Source organism: Monodelphis domestica, chromosome 4, assembly GCF_027887165.1.
Source record: "Monodelphis domestica isolate mMonDom1 chromosome 4, mMonDom1.pri, whole genome shotgun sequence".
NCBI lineage: Eukaryota > Metazoa > Chordata > Mammalia > Didelphimorphia > Didelphidae > Monodelphis > Monodelphis domestica.
This window is the reverse complement of record NC_077230.1, coordinates 191,437,038-191,453,591: the sequence shown is the minus strand read 5'-3', so window position 1 is coordinate 191,453,591 and position 16,554 is coordinate 191,437,038. Positions and strand designations below refer to the sequence as shown.

At 36.6% G+C, this 16,554-nt stretch overlaps 1 protein-coding gene across 20 annotated transcripts in view; it reads left to right on the top strand.

Moving 5' to 3' along the window:
• The window catches only part of TTN (titin), a 327,039-nt gene that overhangs the window by 223,759 nt on the left and 86,726 nt on the right, over window positions 1–16,554 (top strand). For all 20 annotated transcript variants that reach the window (XM_056794077.1, XM_056794076.1, XM_056794075.1 and 17 more), the window contains 30 exons: window positions 370–636; window positions 2,123–2,220; window positions 3,085–3,253; window positions 3,351–3,617; window positions 3,743–4,009; window positions 4,105–4,383; window positions 4,995–5,403; window positions 5,517–5,641; window positions 5,741–6,007; window positions 6,327–6,596; window positions 6,703–7,005; window positions 7,117–7,419; window positions 7,649–7,836; window positions 7,923–8,037; window positions 8,170–8,454; window positions 8,611–8,762; window positions 10,723–10,870; window positions 10,991–11,168; window positions 11,498–11,619; window positions 11,719–12,006; window positions 12,098–12,394; window positions 12,506–12,692; window positions 13,277–13,392; window positions 13,484–13,783; window positions 13,991–14,290; window positions 14,439–14,544; window positions 14,647–14,843; window positions 15,088–15,393; window positions 15,497–15,775; window positions 16,172–16,471. In XM_056794077.1, the coding sequence (XP_056650055.1) occupies window positions 370–636; window positions 2,123–2,220; window positions 3,085–3,253; window positions 3,351–3,617; window positions 3,743–4,009; window positions 4,105–4,383; window positions 4,995–5,403; window positions 5,517–5,641; window positions 5,741–6,007; window positions 6,327–6,596; window positions 6,703–7,005; window positions 7,117–7,419; window positions 7,649–7,836; window positions 7,923–8,037; window positions 8,170–8,454; window positions 8,611–8,762; window positions 10,723–10,870; window positions 10,991–11,168; window positions 11,498–11,619; window positions 11,719–12,006; window positions 12,098–12,394; window positions 12,506–12,692; window positions 13,277–13,392; window positions 13,484–13,783; window positions 13,991–14,290; window positions 14,439–14,544; window positions 14,647–14,843; window positions 15,088–15,393; window positions 15,497–15,775; window positions 16,172–16,471 (6,888 nt within the window). The remainder of the gene's footprint in view (window positions 1–369; window positions 637–2,122; window positions 2,221–3,084; window positions 3,254–3,350; window positions 3,618–3,742; window positions 4,010–4,104; window positions 4,384–4,994; window positions 5,404–5,516; window positions 5,642–5,740; window positions 6,008–6,326; window positions 6,597–6,702; window positions 7,006–7,116; window positions 7,420–7,648; window positions 7,837–7,922; window positions 8,038–8,169; window positions 8,455–8,610; window positions 8,763–10,722; window positions 10,871–10,990; window positions 11,169–11,497; window positions 11,620–11,718; window positions 12,007–12,097; window positions 12,395–12,505; window positions 12,693–13,276; window positions 13,393–13,483; window positions 13,784–13,990; window positions 14,291–14,438; window positions 14,545–14,646; window positions 14,844–15,087; window positions 15,394–15,496; window positions 15,776–16,171; window positions 16,472–16,554) is intronic.

The following is a 16,554-nucleotide window of genomic DNA, read 5'->3' as shown; positions in this document are numbered from 1 at the left end:
GCTAAAGTTATCAAACTGACTAATTTGTTCCCCATCCTCTCTCTCCCTATGCTTGCTACTACCTTTTCCAGTTGAAAGACTTAAGGAGCCCCAAGAAGATGCATAAAGATGGACAATTGGCTCTAATGAACATAGTTTTGCTGTTTTCCTTAATATTTCTTATTCATGATATATTTTCCTAGTGATAGGAGGTTTTGAAAAGATGTTAGCACCATTGGTGAATAAAAAGTTTGAACAAGTATATCCAAAATGAGCTCAAAACAAGTAAAGAATTATTTAAGCTGACAAAGGCTTGAAGAATATATTGAAGGGATGAATGTACAGAGAGGCAAAGAGAATGTCCATCACTAATTAGTATGATTCTTTCAGAACCCCCAGTTGAGTTCACTAAACCTCTTGAGGACCAGACGGTCGAAGAAGAAGCCACTGCAGTATTGGAATGTGAAGTATCCAGAGAAAATGCTAAGGTGAAATGGTTCAAAAATGGAACTGAAATCCTTAAAAGCAAGAAGTATGAAATTGTTGCTGATGGCAGAGTTAGAAAACTTATTATACATAACTGTACTCCAGAAGATATTAAAACATACACTTGCGATGCTAAGGATTTCAAGACTTCCTGTAACCTGAATGTAGTGCGTAAGTATTCTTGCCTTAAATGACATTTTCGCATTTTCAACTCTGATAAGAAAAGCACTTCTTGCATGCCCTTCTTGTTGCCTAACTGGATTTATCAGCTCATTCTGGGAGACTGTGATATTGATCTTCTATGGGAGAGTTCTTTCTATCTTGATCTTATAAGTGGCATGTCCTTCCAACTTCACTTAGCCCTTTTCTTTTCACTGAACATTGAAAATAACTGATCACAAGTATTCATTGATTATTATGGAGGAAAACTGTAGAAATGCCCTTGACAAGATGAAGACAAAAAGAGTAACAAAAGACAGGGGAAAGGAAACTTTAATAGAAAAGAAAATGAGAGATTCCCAGGGATGGAAAGTGGAATGGCGAGTGAAGGAATGAACAAAGCCAAAATTTGAGAAACTGTTAGGAAAGATCTGAAATGAGATTTCTATTTGAATAGTTCTATCTCATGTCCTACATTTACCTAATATATTCTGTAGACTTAATTTTACCTAAAGATGATATATGCTCTTTGCATTGTCTATGTTTGGCAGATTGTGACTACCATTTGTAAAAACCATCACCCTCTGTGGCTTTGCTTTTTCCTAGTCATATATATATAACATCTTTGATGGATATGAGGGGCACTATCTCTGATTGCTTTATGCTATGTTGGTTTGTCCAGTACAGCTTCTTCTTAGACATCAGTGGCTAAAGAATGTTAGCTTGATATTCTGTATTTGTGTGTCCTGTTTCACTTCTTCTTCCCATAGTACTTTTGGTCATTTTACTGAGCAGCTGCTCAGGGATCCTACTCTCATTCATCATCTCAACAAAGCTAGGTTGCAAGAAACATACTTTCAGTCCTAGTAGTCAGACTTTCTTTCAGAATCTCATTCAAGTTCAGTCATCCTCTTTGTCTAAATGTGCAACTTTAGGAGCCAATGATGCTGACAACTGAAACTCATTGGCAACTTCGCCATCCTTTGTAGTTTTAAGTATGATTCCTGTGTGACATTTATGAAACTGGTCAAGAAGATGAGAATACGGTGTACAGAATAGACCCATTTCATTGCTGAGGGTCACTGATTCAGTTTCATTTAGTTTGAGGTCATTGGCATTAAATTCTACTAATTTTATATGGGACTTTTGGACTTTTAAAATTCATTTTCTATTTCTTTGTCTACATGTTTTTCCTCTGGCAGTGACAACCCTTAGCATGGTAGCCACAGTGTAGATTTTTCTTTAAACTAACATTTGTATTTGGCAGGACTATTCTAACTCTTTGAGTCATTATATAAGTTGCTTCATGTCTTACAGGGGCCTAGTACATTCAACATGGATTTTCCTGAGTGACAGTTTCAAGGATACCTGGACTCTATTAAATTGGAAATCTCTTTCCAATAGACTCACTTTCTTTCAAAAAGCTCCATAGCATAAATGTGGCCAGTTTTTAATAAAGAGATTATTGATTCTAATAAATGTTTATCCTTTCTTACAGCTCCTCATGTTGAATTCTTAAGACCTCTCACTGATCAACAAGTTAAAGAAAAAGAAATGGCTCGTTTTGAATGTGAAATTTCTCGGGAAAATGCCAAGGTCTGTAATTACATACATAGTATGTTGATAATTTTTTTAAATAGTCACTATGATTTAAGATGTCTGTATTAAGGGGATGTGAAGAGGATGAGGAACCAGTGAAGGAGAGTGAAGAGAGATATTCACTCTAAGGAGGGAGAAGAGAGAAAGGAGACCATAGTGTCTCTCAAGCTAAGGAAGAAAGAGAATTCATTTGGGAAGGTATAGGTCAGAATTATCATCTCTCCTTTCACACTATAACTTCGTTCCTATATCCTTCAATGACTCTTGGATATTTTTACAACTGGATGTCCTCTAGGTATCTTAAACTCAACATGTTCAACGTGGAATTCATTATTTTCCCCCCAAATCACACACACATACACAAAAAATAGTCACTATGTTCATCTTGCTTCCAGGCAGCTAATCTACATTGAATGGGGAAAGGTGGGAGAAGAAGTCTATTAAATTATATTTACTTAATAATCATTTTCTTTAAATGAATGATGGGTCAGTCATCATTGTTCTGTTTTCATTCAACTTAAGCTAGACAATTTGATTCAACAATTTATTAAGCAATGAGCAAGTAAGTATATGTGACTCTGGTGAGACAAATTCTAGATAAAATCTATTCCTTGCCCTCAAGGAGACCTTAGTATAGTCCTTTATGTAATTTACATTAGTGGTGGAGAAGAAACTGAGATCAGGGCTCCAGTCCCAGCTTTGTCTGTGAAGTTGTATAATATTGAGCTATAAGATCTCTGAACCTCAGTTTCCTAATTGCGTACTAAAAGAATTTGATGTCTTGGAATCTCTTCTAGCTTTAAGATTCTAGGTTTCTAATAATTATTAACTCTATTCTGTCTTTACTTGTCTTGAATACAGGTTCAGTGGTTTAGAGATGGAGCTGAAATTAAAAAGGGTAAAAAGTATGACATCATTTCCAAAGGTGCTGTACGCATTCTTGTCATCAACAAATGTCTCTTGGATGATGAGGCAGAATACTCCTGTGAAGTCAGGACAGCTAGAACATCTGGCATGCTGACAGTGTTAGGTAAAGAGGAAATTGGTTGCAACAAAAACCTGCAAAAACAAGGCCAAAAAAAAAAATCCCTGTTTTAATCCAATACTTCTTCATTTTTTCCTTGCAGAGGAAGAAGCTGTCTTTACTAAAAACCTTACTAACATTGATGCAACTGAAACTGATACAGTGAAACTGATTTGTGAAGTCTCCAAGCCTGGGGCAGAAGTTACTTGGTATAAAGGTGATGAGGAGATCATTGAAACAGGAAGATATGAAATTCTTGCTGATGGACGAAAGAGAATTCTGATTATTCAGAATGTTCACCTTGAAGATGCGGGTGACTTCAACTGCAGACTCCCAAGCTCACGCACAAATGGCAAACTCAGAGTACATGGTAGGAAAAACAATCCCAGGAGATATTTTCATAAAATAAAGAATTACTTAGTAATACCTCCTGGGTTCATACAGCAGGTGTTTGACTTTTTATTAATAAGTTGTCATTCTTTTTTTTCATTTTAGAACTTGCTGCTGAATTTATATCTAAGCCCCAAAATCTGGAAGTCCTGGAGGGAGAAAAAGCTGAGTTTGTGTGCTCCATATCAAAAGAAAGCTTTGAAGTGGAGTGGAAAAGGGATGATGAGAAACTTGAATCTGGAGATAAATATGATGTTATTGCTGATGGGAAGAAGAGAATCCTGGTGGTTAAGGATTCCACCCTTCAAGATATGGGCACCTATGTAGTCATGGTTGGTGCAGCTAGAGCTGCAGCTCATTTGACAGTCATTGGTAGGTTACAGACAATTCAATTAATGCATTGGTGTATTGGCCATTCTGCTGTTCGTGGTACAAGAAGTTTGTTATTTGTCGCTTGTCATTTTCAGAAAAACTCAGGATCATCGTTCCACTTAAAGACACGCGTGTTAAAGAACAACAAGAGGTTGTTTTCAACTGTGAAGTCAACACAGAAGGAGCTAAAGCAAAATGGTTCAGAAATGATGAAGCCATATTTGATAGCTCAAAATATATTATCCTCCAGAAGGATTTAGTTTACACTCTAAGAATTAGAGATGCCCGTTTGGATGACCAGGCCACCTATAGTGTATCACTGACTAACCACAGAGGTGAAAATGTCAAGAGTGCCGCAGCATTAATTGTAGAAGGTATGTCATCCATTTGGCTGATGGACATTTGTGAAAAGCTGTCAGGGCACTTTCAAGCACCATCCCCAATTCCACCCAAGTTCCCTAATTCATTTGGAGGAGGGAAATGAGGTAGAGAAGCTTATGAAAATAAATCAATGTCACCCTAAAGAGAGGCCTAGCTTTTCTGCCCTATCTTTATTTCCTGTTTTTATATTCTTTTCCAGACTGAAACATATACAATTATTAGAATTCTTATTCTTCTTTAGTGGCAATGTATACGTTGTTTTGTTGTTTATTTGTTTTCTTTTTATATTTTGCTTTCTGTTGCTATCTAGACTTGGACACATTTGATTGACATACTGTCAATTATAAAATTACAGATCTGTTTCCATTAGGCATTTGTTAAATTGAACGTTCTCTGCCTGGCTTCATTTCCTACAGCTCAGGGACTATCTTATCAACTTTTAAAGAATTAAATCATAGTGTGCAGGGGCAATAAGGATACTGCATAATGTCTACATTCTCTTCCTGTGCTAAGATTCTATAATTCTATAATTTGAGCTTGTTTCTATCAATATCCACTATAACAACCATAAAAATCAATGCAACTTTTTTCTCACATACAATAGAGGAAGACCTCAGGATCGTTGAACCTCTACAAGACATAGAAACTATGGAGAAGAAGTCTGTCACTTTCTGGTGCAAGGTGAATCGACTCAATGTCACCCTGAAATGGACCAGAAATGGAGAAGAAATTCCTTTTGATAACCGTGTGTTATACCGAGTAGATAAATATAAGCACTCTCTCATTATCAAAGACTGTGGATTTCCAGATGAAGGTGAATACACAGTCTATGCTGGACAAGATAAATCTGTGGCTGAGCTACTCATTATAGAAGCACCTACAGAATTTGTGGAGCACCTAGAAGATCAGACTGTCACTGAATTTGATGATGCAGTCTTCTCTTGTCAACTTTCCAGAGAGAAAGCAAATGTTAAATGGTATAGAAATGGACGAGAAATCAAAGAAGGCAAAAAGTGAGTAAACTTTCATGAATCATACATAAGTTGTGCAGTCTCAATAGTTTTGCACATCCATTTGACAGTTGATGAAAGTTAACAAATTATTCAATCTTTTTTCCTCCATAAAGATATTCATTTGAAAAAGATGGAAGCATACACAGACTCATTATAAAAGATTGCAGACTGGATGATGAATGTGAATATGCTTGTGGGGTAGAAGACAGAAAGTCCAGGGCTAGGCTTTTTGTTGAAGGTAAGGATAAAATTGAGAGGAATCTTAGTAATATTACTGGTTGGAAGAAATGTCAACTAGAATACAAATAAAATTGTGCCATGCACATTTGTATTTCAGAAATCCCTGTTGAAATCATCAGGCCTCCCCAAGATATCCTTGAAGCTCCAGGTGCTGATGTTGTCTTTTTTGCGGAACTCAACAAAGATAAAGTGGAAGTTCAATGGCTAAGAAATAATATGATTGTGGTCCAAGGTGATAAACACCAGATGATGAGTGAAGGAAAGATCCACAGATTACAGATATGTGATATTAAACCTCGTGACCAGGGCGAATATAGATTTATTGCCAAAGATAAAGAAGCTAGAGCTAAACTTGAACTGGCAGGTAAGTATCTTTCATTTTAAAATAATCTTCACCTTCAGAAAAGTTGGGGTAAAAGGAGTCAGTGTAGGAAAATAGAGGGAACTTCTTCAGAATCATCTGTCCTAGACATAATAAAATGTAAATTCTTTAAAAGCAAGGGCTGTTTTGTTTTTCTTTTTATCCTAAGTGCCTAATACATACCTAGTACTTAATAGGTATGTAATAAATACTTCTTGGGGGGAAAAAAGATTCAACCAACTAATTGTAAAGAACCTCTGACCTAACTGACCAAAACAAATAAGCTAAATATGGTAACATGTTTTTTTTTTCCTATCACTAGCTGCACCTAAAATCAAGACAGATGACCAGGATCTTGTGGTTGATGTTGGGCAGCCTTTGACAATGGTTGTGCCCTATGATGCCTACCCCAAAGCAGAAGCTGAATGGTTTAAAGAAAATGAAGCCTTACCTTCAAAAACAGTTGATACCACAGCTGACCAGACTTCCTTCAGAATCCTGGAAGCCAAGACATCAGACAAAGGAAGGTACAAGGTTGTGTTACAGAACAAACATGGAAAAGCAGAAGCATTCATCAATGTAAAAGTTATCGGTAAGCTTTTGATGCATTGAGAATAATATGGCTGAGTTTAAGAAAAGGTGAGCATTCACTAAAAATGTTTCTCCCCCATCCCCAATTCTCCCCCAATGAATCTCAGATGTGCCAGGGCCAGTCAGAAACTTAGAAGTGACAGAAACATTTGACGGTGAAGTGAGCCTAGCCTGGGAAGAGCCATTAAGCGATGGTGGCAGCAAAATCATTGGTTATGTTGTTGAAAGACGAGACATCAAGAGGAAGACATGGGTGGTAGCCACTGATCGTGCAGATAGCTGTGAATATACTGTCACTGGACTCCAAAAAGGAGGCGTCGAGTATTTGTTCCGTGTAAGTGCAAGAAACAGAGTTGGGACCGGTGAGCCAGTTGAAACAGACAACCCTGTGGAAGCAAGGAGTAAATATGGTAGGTGATTGATTTGGAGGAAGAGTATCGCTTTACCTTCTGTTCAGTTTCTCCCTATATAATGAAAAATTAATTAATGATTTCCTCTTTATTTTTCTTTGAAAAATCTAGATGTTCCAGGTCCTCCTCTGAATGTGGCCATCACTGATGTAAACAGGTTTGGTGTCTCACTTACATGGGAACCCCCAGAATATGATGGTGGCTGTGAAATTACAAACTATGTCATTGAATTAAGGGACAAGACTTCTATTAGATGGGATACAGCGATGACTGTTAGAGCTGAAGATCTCTCTGCTACTGTCACTGATGTGGTAGAAGGAAATGAATACAGCTTCCGAGTAAGAGCCCAAAATCGTATTGGAGTTGGAAAACCAAGTGCTGCCACACCCTTTGTGAAAGTTGCAGATCCAATTGGTGAGCACACAAGAGAAATAAAAGCTAAGAATTGGGTCAGTTGTCAGGAAAAATTATGATGTAAAAATATCAGGCACAAATGTTCATGTTTTTAAATAGTCTATGTAGTAAGTCTTTTATTTTAGTGAATATGGGGGGGAAGGAGTTAATATGACCATTTCAGTTATAAAATATCATAGAATTAAATGGTACATTTCCACACAATGAGCTTATCTTGGTTCTATTTCAGAGAGGCCAAGCCCTCCCATCAACCTTGCTTCTTCTGACCAGACTCAATCATCTGTTCAGCTTACATGGGAACCTCCACTAAAAGATGGTGGAAGTCCCATACTGGGCTATATTATTGAGCGCTGTGAAGAAGGAAAAGATAATTGGATTCGCTGTAATATGAAACTTGTCCCTGAACTAACTTATAAGGTAGAGAATTTGCAGCTAAAAAGAAATATATATTTTCATTGTTTTAAAGCTGATTAGTTTTTACAAATATAGATTCTTATTTTTAGGTCACTGGATTAAAACAAGGAAATAAATATTTATATAGAGTCTCTGCAGAAAATGAGGCTGGAATTTCAGATCCAAGTGATATTCTTGGCCCACTAACTGCAGATGATGCATTTGGTAAGTGAAAGGATTTGCTTAATGTATGTAATTTTATGTAACGTGTTTTAGGGTGGTAAGAGAAAATAAATATTTATCCTTTAAAAAGCAAAGGAGTGCTTTTTTTTAACACATTAATTTGCCTTTTGACAGTTGAACCAACAATGGATTTAAGTCAATTCAAAGATGGCCTGGAGGTTATAGTCCCAAACCCAATCAAGATCCTTGTGCCAAGTACTGGCTACCCAAGGCCAACAGCAACCTGGTCCTTTGGAGATCAGGTTTTAGAAGCAAGTGACCGTGTGAAGATGAAGACCCTATCTGCTTACGCAGAGCTTGTCATTTCTCCAAGTGAACGTCCAGATAAAGGCATTTATACTTTACAACTGGAAAATCCTGTAACAGCAATTTCTGGAGAAATTGATGTCAATGTGATTGGTAAGAAACCCAACTTTTAATGAACATATATATAGCAGTTTATAAACCTTAAAGTACTATCTAAATGAGAGCTATTATTAATATCTAAAGTTTTGTAGTATTGCCAAGTGTTAATTGGAAATGTTAATAATCTCAAATTATGACTGCATTCCTCAGCTCGCCCAAGTGCACCCAAAGAACTGAAATATGGAGACATCACCAGGGACTCAGTACATTTGACATGGGAACCACCAGATGATGATGGCGGAAGCCCATTGACTGGATACCTTATTGAAAAACGAGAAGTCAGCCGTAAAACATGGACCAAAGTGAGTATTATTTAATTGATTAATCAGGTCCAACTCATCATGACCCCATTTGGTGTTTTCTTGCCAAAAATACTGAAGTGGCTTGCCATTTCTTTCTCTAACTCATTTTACAAATGAAGAAACTGATGCAAACAGGGTTAAGTGACTTCTCCAGGGTCACAGAGATAGTACGGGTCTGAAGCTGAATTTGGATCCATGTCTTCCTGACTCCAGGGCTAGCACTCTAATCTCTGGGCCACCTAGTTGCTTTAAAGTGAATGCTTAACAGAATTAGATGGTTTCCTTAAATCAGGCTCAATAAATCCCACAAATCCAACTAGACAAAGTTTTCTTTGGAAAATATTATTTTTAACCAGGTTCTTCTGCAGATATTCAGCATTTTATTTTCTAAGGTAGTGAAAGAGTAGTCCTGGTTGCATGGATCTGATTTTCAGAAATATTGGCACAGCTGGTTTGACACCTTGAAAGCACACAGTATTCTCTGCACTGTGGGGCTTTTTAAGAAAACAAGTATTTCATTTCCTGACTGGAATAAGTCTTAATTCATAAACCTTAAAAGCTCTATGTAAAAATAACTTATTCTTTTTATGGTCATTGGTAGTGATAGCAGCAGAAGAAAGAGCAATTGTTCAGTCTTGTCCAACTCTTCTTGGCCAAGATACTAGAGTGGTTGGACATTCCCTTCTCCAGATGGATGAGGAACTGAGATAAACAGAGTTAAGTGATTTGCCCAAGGTCACCCAAGCTAGTAAGTGTCTAAGGGAAAATTTGAACTCAAGAAGATAAGTCTTCTTGATTCCAGGGCTAGCACCCTATCTACGGTGCCACCTAGTGTGCAGCAGCACCAGAAATAGCTACAGCAGCAGCAGTTGCAATAGCAATAGCAGTAGTAGTAGTAGTAGTAGTAGCAGCAATAGCAGCAGCAGTGGTGGTAGTAGTAGTAGTAGTAGTAGCAGCAGCAGCAGCAGCAGCAGTAGCAGTAGCAGTAGCAGAAGCAATAGTAGGAGCAGGAGCAGGAGCAGCAACAGTAGTAGCAGCAGTAGCAGTGGTAGCAGCAACAGTAGTAGCAGCAGCAGTAACAGTAGCAGCAGCAGCAGCAGCAGCAGCAGTAGTAGTAGTAGAATAGTATTCCTCCTCCACTAGACTCAGTTTGGCACCTAGGACTGGCCATGACCTCTGCTTTAGCATCTCCAATCAACAGTGCCCTTTCCCTCATATTCAAATTGTCTTGATAAGACTCCAAGCTCACCAGCTTGCAAGAGGATACCAGCGACTACAGTTAGCTCTGGGCAGCATATTTAGAGAAACAGTATGGCATAAATAGAGAGATAGACTTAAAGTCAGGAAGACCTGGGTTCAAATTCAGCCTCTGATACTTACTCTGAGCCATGGTTGTCTTACCTATAAAATGAGGAGAATAATACCTAATGCATAATGGGTTTTTTTCTAAGGCTCAAAGGAGAAAATAATGTATTATATACTTTGCAGACCTTAAACTGCTATATAAATATGTCTGCTATTATTATTAAGGGTTATTTACCTTTAATCTTAGAGGCAGGTAGGTGACAGGGTGGATAAAGCACTGAACCTGGAGTCAGGAAGACCTGAATTTAAATCTACCCACAAGTGCTTATTATCTATGTGACCTCAGCAAGTGACTTAGCCTCTTTTTTGTCTTAGTTTGCTCAACTGTAAAATAAGGGTAATAATAGTCCCCCAGGGTTATTGTAAGGATCAAATGAAATAATATTCATAAAGCACTTTGCACATCTTTAAAAGCAATATATAAATACTAGATAATATTATTGATTATTACATTTTCTGTTCTGTGACTTTTCCCCTAAACAAAACAAATAACTATTTCCTGCTTGAAGCAATTTTCCTAAAGTCAGTGTAAAATAAATCAAGGAAAAGTTTTGTAGGACTAATTCACTATGCCTCCTCCCCCCTTCCCCACCAGGTTATGGACTTTGTAACTGACCTAGAATTCACAGTTCCTGATCTTGTCCAAGGAAAAGAATACCTATTTAAAGTTTGTGCACGCAACAAATGTGGTCCTGGAGAACCTGCATATGTTGATGAACCTGTAAATATGTCAGCCCCTGCAAGTGAGTCACTCTGTGATGTCTTATAGTCTGCCTGTTATACTGTTTTTTTTTCTTCAGGATATTGATTTTTAACATTGTACTTGTATCATATTGATGGGCATTCTCTTTTGACTTTTATAGCTGTGCCTGACCCACCAGAAAACTTAAAATGGAGGGATCGAACAGCCAAAAGCATTTTCTTAACATGGGAGCCACCAAAATATGATGGTGGTTCACGCATCAAAGGATATATAGTAGAAAAATGTCCTCGTGGTTCTGATAAGTGGGTAGCTTGTGGAGAACCAGTTGCTGAAACCAAGTACGTTCTTTAATTATAGAACACAAAAATACCAATTAATGCTCACTAAAATCCCTTTCAATGGGGAAATATTTAAATGCTATAAAGTTATTTTTTCATTAAGAATTTTTTCTTATTCTGAATGGCAAACAAGTATAAGTTGTACTTCATTATTTAAAGCTTTATTTTTGTTTTTCAATTAAAGATACAAAAATTTAATCTTGATTTTAAAGAATGAATGTTATATATCTTGACTTGCATACTAGTTTTTAGAAGCTGTTTGGAGGAGGGAGTGCTCAGATTACTATAGATGCAAAAATATAGTACTCAAAATTATATCTACTTTACAGAATGGAAGTGACAGGTCTTGAGGAAGGCCAGTGGTATGCCTACCGTGTAAAGGCTCTGAATAGGCAAGGAGCTAGCAAACCATGCAAGCCAACAGATGACATTCAGGCTGTGGATTCACAGGGTATGACTTCATTTAAAAAATTTTTTTAATCTTCCATGTCTTTTATCTTAATTGTTCTTTGAAATTATTGACATTTCAATTTTCTCTTCAATTATTCAGAGGCCCCAGAAATCTTCCTAGATGTGAAGTTGCTTGCTGGCCTCACAGTGAAAGCTGGCACAAAGATAGAACTGCCTGCTACAGTAACTGGCAAACCTGAACCAAAGATTACTTGGACAAAGGCTGATGTCATTTTGAAACAAGACAAAAGAATTACTATTGAAAATGTTCCCAAAAAATCAACAGTGACTATTGTGGACAGCAAGAGAAGTGACACTGGCACCTACATTATTGAAGCTGTCAATGTCTGTGGACGTGCTACTGCTGTGGTAGAAGTCAATGTTTTAGGTAATAACCTTATCTTTCTTAGAGTTACAAAGAGGCCCATATATAAAATCAAACAGGATAAGATTTACTGTATGTTCTATGCCATCTACAGATAAACCTGGACCTCCAGCTGCATTTGACATCTCAGAAGTCACCAATGAATCATGTCTTCTAACATGGAATCCTCCAAGGGATGATGGTGGTTCCAAGATCACAAACTATGTAGTAGAAAGAAGAGCAACAGATAGTGAAGTGTGGCATAAGCTCTCATCAACAATAAAAGATACAAAGTTCCAGGCGACTAAATTAATACCTAATAAAGAATACCTCTTCAGAGTTGCAGCAGAAAATATGTATGGTGTTGGTGAGCCAGTCCAGGCTAGTCCAATAACAGCCAAATATCCATTTGGTGAGTTAATTTCCTTGACATGTCTTTTATTCATTTATAATTAACCTGAATGATTAGGTCAAGTCTTAGTGTGGGTGAAATATTACATATTATTGTGCTTTTAAAAAATAGATCCACCTGGACCTCCAACACGTCTTGAACCATCTGATATAACTAAAGATGCTGTAACCCTAACATGGTGTGAGCCAGATGATGATGGTGGAAGCCCAATCACTGGATATTGGGTTGAAAGATTAGATCCTGATACTGATAAGTGGGTTAAGTGCAATAAGATGCCAATAAAGGATACAACATACAGGTATAAAATAATTACACATATACATATAAATGAGTTAAAATAGTTATTCCTTGAATTATTTTTTGTCATTAGTATCATTTCTCTTTTGCCTGATTTTGCTACAGTGTTTTGCCTTAATATTAAAATAATTTCTTATTCATCTTTTTTATTAAATTGATTCAATAATTTAGAGCCTATTCCATTGAAGGACAAGTTTATTAACTAAATAGTGAGCATGGACTTTCTTGTGATTCTAAAGTGTTTAGAATTTGAGTTATTGTATTACTGCCATTGTTACCATCATTAGATTATAGCATATTTTGGAAAATTACAGAAAACATATATGTAGCAATAAATATTTTTATCACTCAATCTCAGACAATTTCCACTTTTTAATAGACAACATAAAAATTAATATATTATGGTAGCATATTATATAACAGGTTTGGTTTGTAAATCTAGAAAACTGAGTGAATTAAAAACTTCACCTATAAAAATAAGTAAATCTCTGGTTTAATATGATACAGGCTAATGCATAATCTTTATTTAGTATGTAATTGTTATTAAAAATAATTTCTTAATATATATTTTTTCTTAATTTAAAGAGTGAAAGGTCTCACCAATAAGAAAAAATATAGATTCCGCGTGTTAGCTGAAAATCTTGCTGGACCTGGCAAGCCAAGCCGATCAACTGAACCTATCTTAGTGAAGGATCCCATCGGTATTATGCATAAAGTTACTAGTACCTAATTTAGTAGTTGATGTACATTCTTATGCCTTTGAAGCTAAATCATTATTTCTTGTTTGTGCAGATCCTCCATGGCCCCCAGGGAAGCCAACTGTAAAAGATATAGGCAAAACATCACTCTTGTTGAATTGGACAAAGCCAGAACATGATGGAGGGGCAAAGATTGAGTCTTATGTAATTGAAATGCTAAAAACTGGAACAGATGAGTGGGTCAGAGTAGCCGAAGGTGTTCCTACCACTGAACACTTCCTCCGGGGACTCATGGAAGGACAAGAATATTCATTCCGGGTTAGAGCAGTGAACAAGGCAGGAGAGAGTGAACCTAGTGAACCAAGTGATCCTGTGCTTTGCAGAGAAAAACTATGTAAGTAATTCTTCAATGTAATTTCATCTCATCCTTCTTAAACATATCATTGATTAATGTATATCTGAAAGCTGCAAAGAGACTAAAACTCTAAATTCTGAATTCTAAACTATAAATTATTTTATTACTTCCTAGTTCTTGGCAGAATCTGAATATCTGACAAGTAAATGAAGTTAAATCTGAGTTTCTGTATTTCTCTTCCTTTAGATCCCCCATCACCACCTCGCTGGCTTGAAGTTATTAACATCACTAAAAACACAGCAGACCTAAAATGGACAGTTCCTGAGAAAGATGGAGGCTCCCCCATCACCAACTACATTGTGGAAAAGAGAGATGTGAGGCGCAAAGGCTGGCAAACAGTGGATACAACAGTAAAGGATACTAAATGTACAGTCACACCACTGACAGAGGGCTCTTTATATGTGTTTCGAGTTGCTGCAGAAAATGCCATAGGGCAGAGTGATTATTGTGAAATTGAAGACTCTGTCCTAGCCAAAGACACCTTTAGTAAGTTTTCTAAATTAATATTATGATATAAATTATTAATAGTATTATATAAATTAATTATTAATATTAATATAATAATGAGAAGAATAATTTTAGATATGTGCCTTTTCAATAATTGTTTTTCTTATTTGTCCTTTTCTCTCCCTAGCCACTCCTGGACCACCCTATGCCCTGGCAGTGGTCGATGTGACCAAAAGACATGTCGATCTAAAGTGGGAGCCACCGAAAAATGATGGTGGAAGACCAATTCAGAGGTAAGAATTAGACCAATGTTTGAAGTCAAATTTCTAATGAATTTTAAAAGTTAAACATAATCTGCTTCCATAGGATTAATTAATATTTTGTCAATTAAACAGATATATTATTGAGAAGAAAGAAAAATTAGGTACTCGTTGGGTCAAAGCTGGAAAGACGTCAGGACCTGACTGTAATTTCAGAGTAACTGATGTTATTGAAGGAACAGAAGTTCAATTCCAAGTTCGTGCAGAAAATGAAGCTGGAATTGGTCATCCAAGTGAACCCACTGAAATTATTGCTATTGAAGATCCAACAAGTGAGTAGTCATTCATGTTTATCTACATGGCTTAGAGATTTAAAAATGAGATTTTAGGGGGCAGCTAGGTGGCTCAGTAGATTGAGAGCCAGGCCTAGAGACGGGAGGTCCTGGGTTCAAATTTGATCCTGGAACCAATACACAGTATTGATTTCAAGATGGAAGGTAGGGGTTTTTTTAAATAAAATAAAGTAAAATGAGATTGTAGAAAATAAATGTCAGTGTTTACTTTTCTTTCTTTTAGGTCCTCCTTCACCTCCCCTTGACTTGCATGTAACTGATGCTGGCAGAAAGCACATTGCCATTGCTTGGAAACCACCAGAGAAAAATGGAGGAAGTCCTATTATAGGATACCATGTTGAAATGTGCCCAGTAGGCACTGAAAAATGGATGCGAGTCAATTCTCGTCCAGTGAAAGACCTGAAGTTCAAAGTAGAAGAAGGTGTTGTTCCTGACAAGGAGTATGTTCTACGAGTGAGAGCTGTCAATGCTGTTGGAGTCAGTGAGCCATCTGAAATCTCTGAGAATGTTGTTGCCAAAGACCCAGATTGTAATTATGATGTTTCTTTTAATATTTGACATTTTTATTATAAATTTTCTAATTCTGGAGCCTTTTAACATCCTCTCTTCTTCATTTTCCTTATATTTTACAGGCAGGCCAACCATTGATCTGGAGACTCATGACATTGTTGTAATTGAAGGTGAAAAGTTAAATATTCCTGTTCCCTTCAGAGCTGTGCCAACCCCAACCATTACATGGCATAAGGATGGCAAAGAACTCAAAGCAAATGACAGACTAACAATGAAGAGTGATCATATCTCTGCACACATAGAGGTGCCCAAGAGTGTCCATGCAGATGCTGGTGTTTACACCATTACACTAGAAAATAAACTGGGCTCAACAACTGGCTCTATCAATGTCAAAGTCATAGGTAATAATCATTCTTTGAAATAACTTCATATATTCTAAATATCTATGTAGACATACAAAAGCAAGTATGAAGGGTAACTATGAATGACCTCCCTTTCTGACACTGATCAGTTTCTTCCTGACCTTTCTATATAATAACCAAGTTACCCTGCAGGTTGTTTCCCCCCAAAAAAAGACTCTCAGACTTTAACGAGGAAATGTAACAAACTTTCTTAGAGAAACATGATTTAATTAAGCAATGATTGATAACTACTTTTAATAAACTATATAATAAAATTTAATATAATGATATGGTATTTTTTCTAAATTATAATAATGTACATTTATTCATATAGAAAATAATTCTAATCTTTAATGTATTGATTACAATAATAATTATTAATATTGTTTAAAATAGGACTTCCTGGACCATGCAAAGATATCAAAGCAAGTGATATAACCAAAAGTTCATGCAAGTTAACATGGGAGCCTCCAGAATATGATGGTGGCAGTCCAATTCTTCACTATGTCTTAGAACGTAGAGAAGCTGGTAGAAGAACATATATACCTGTGATGTCTGGTGAAAACAAACTTTCTTGGACCGTAAAGGATCTTATACCAAATGGTGAATACTTCTTCCGAGTGAAGGCTGTGAACAAAATTGGTGGAGGCGAATATATTGAACTGAAAAATCCAGTCATTGCTCAAGATCCAAAACGTAAGTTTTGGCAGGGACAGATGCCAGAAAGGCTTAAATATAGGATTTTTTTATTTTAACAAAGTCAGATTTTTTCCTTACAC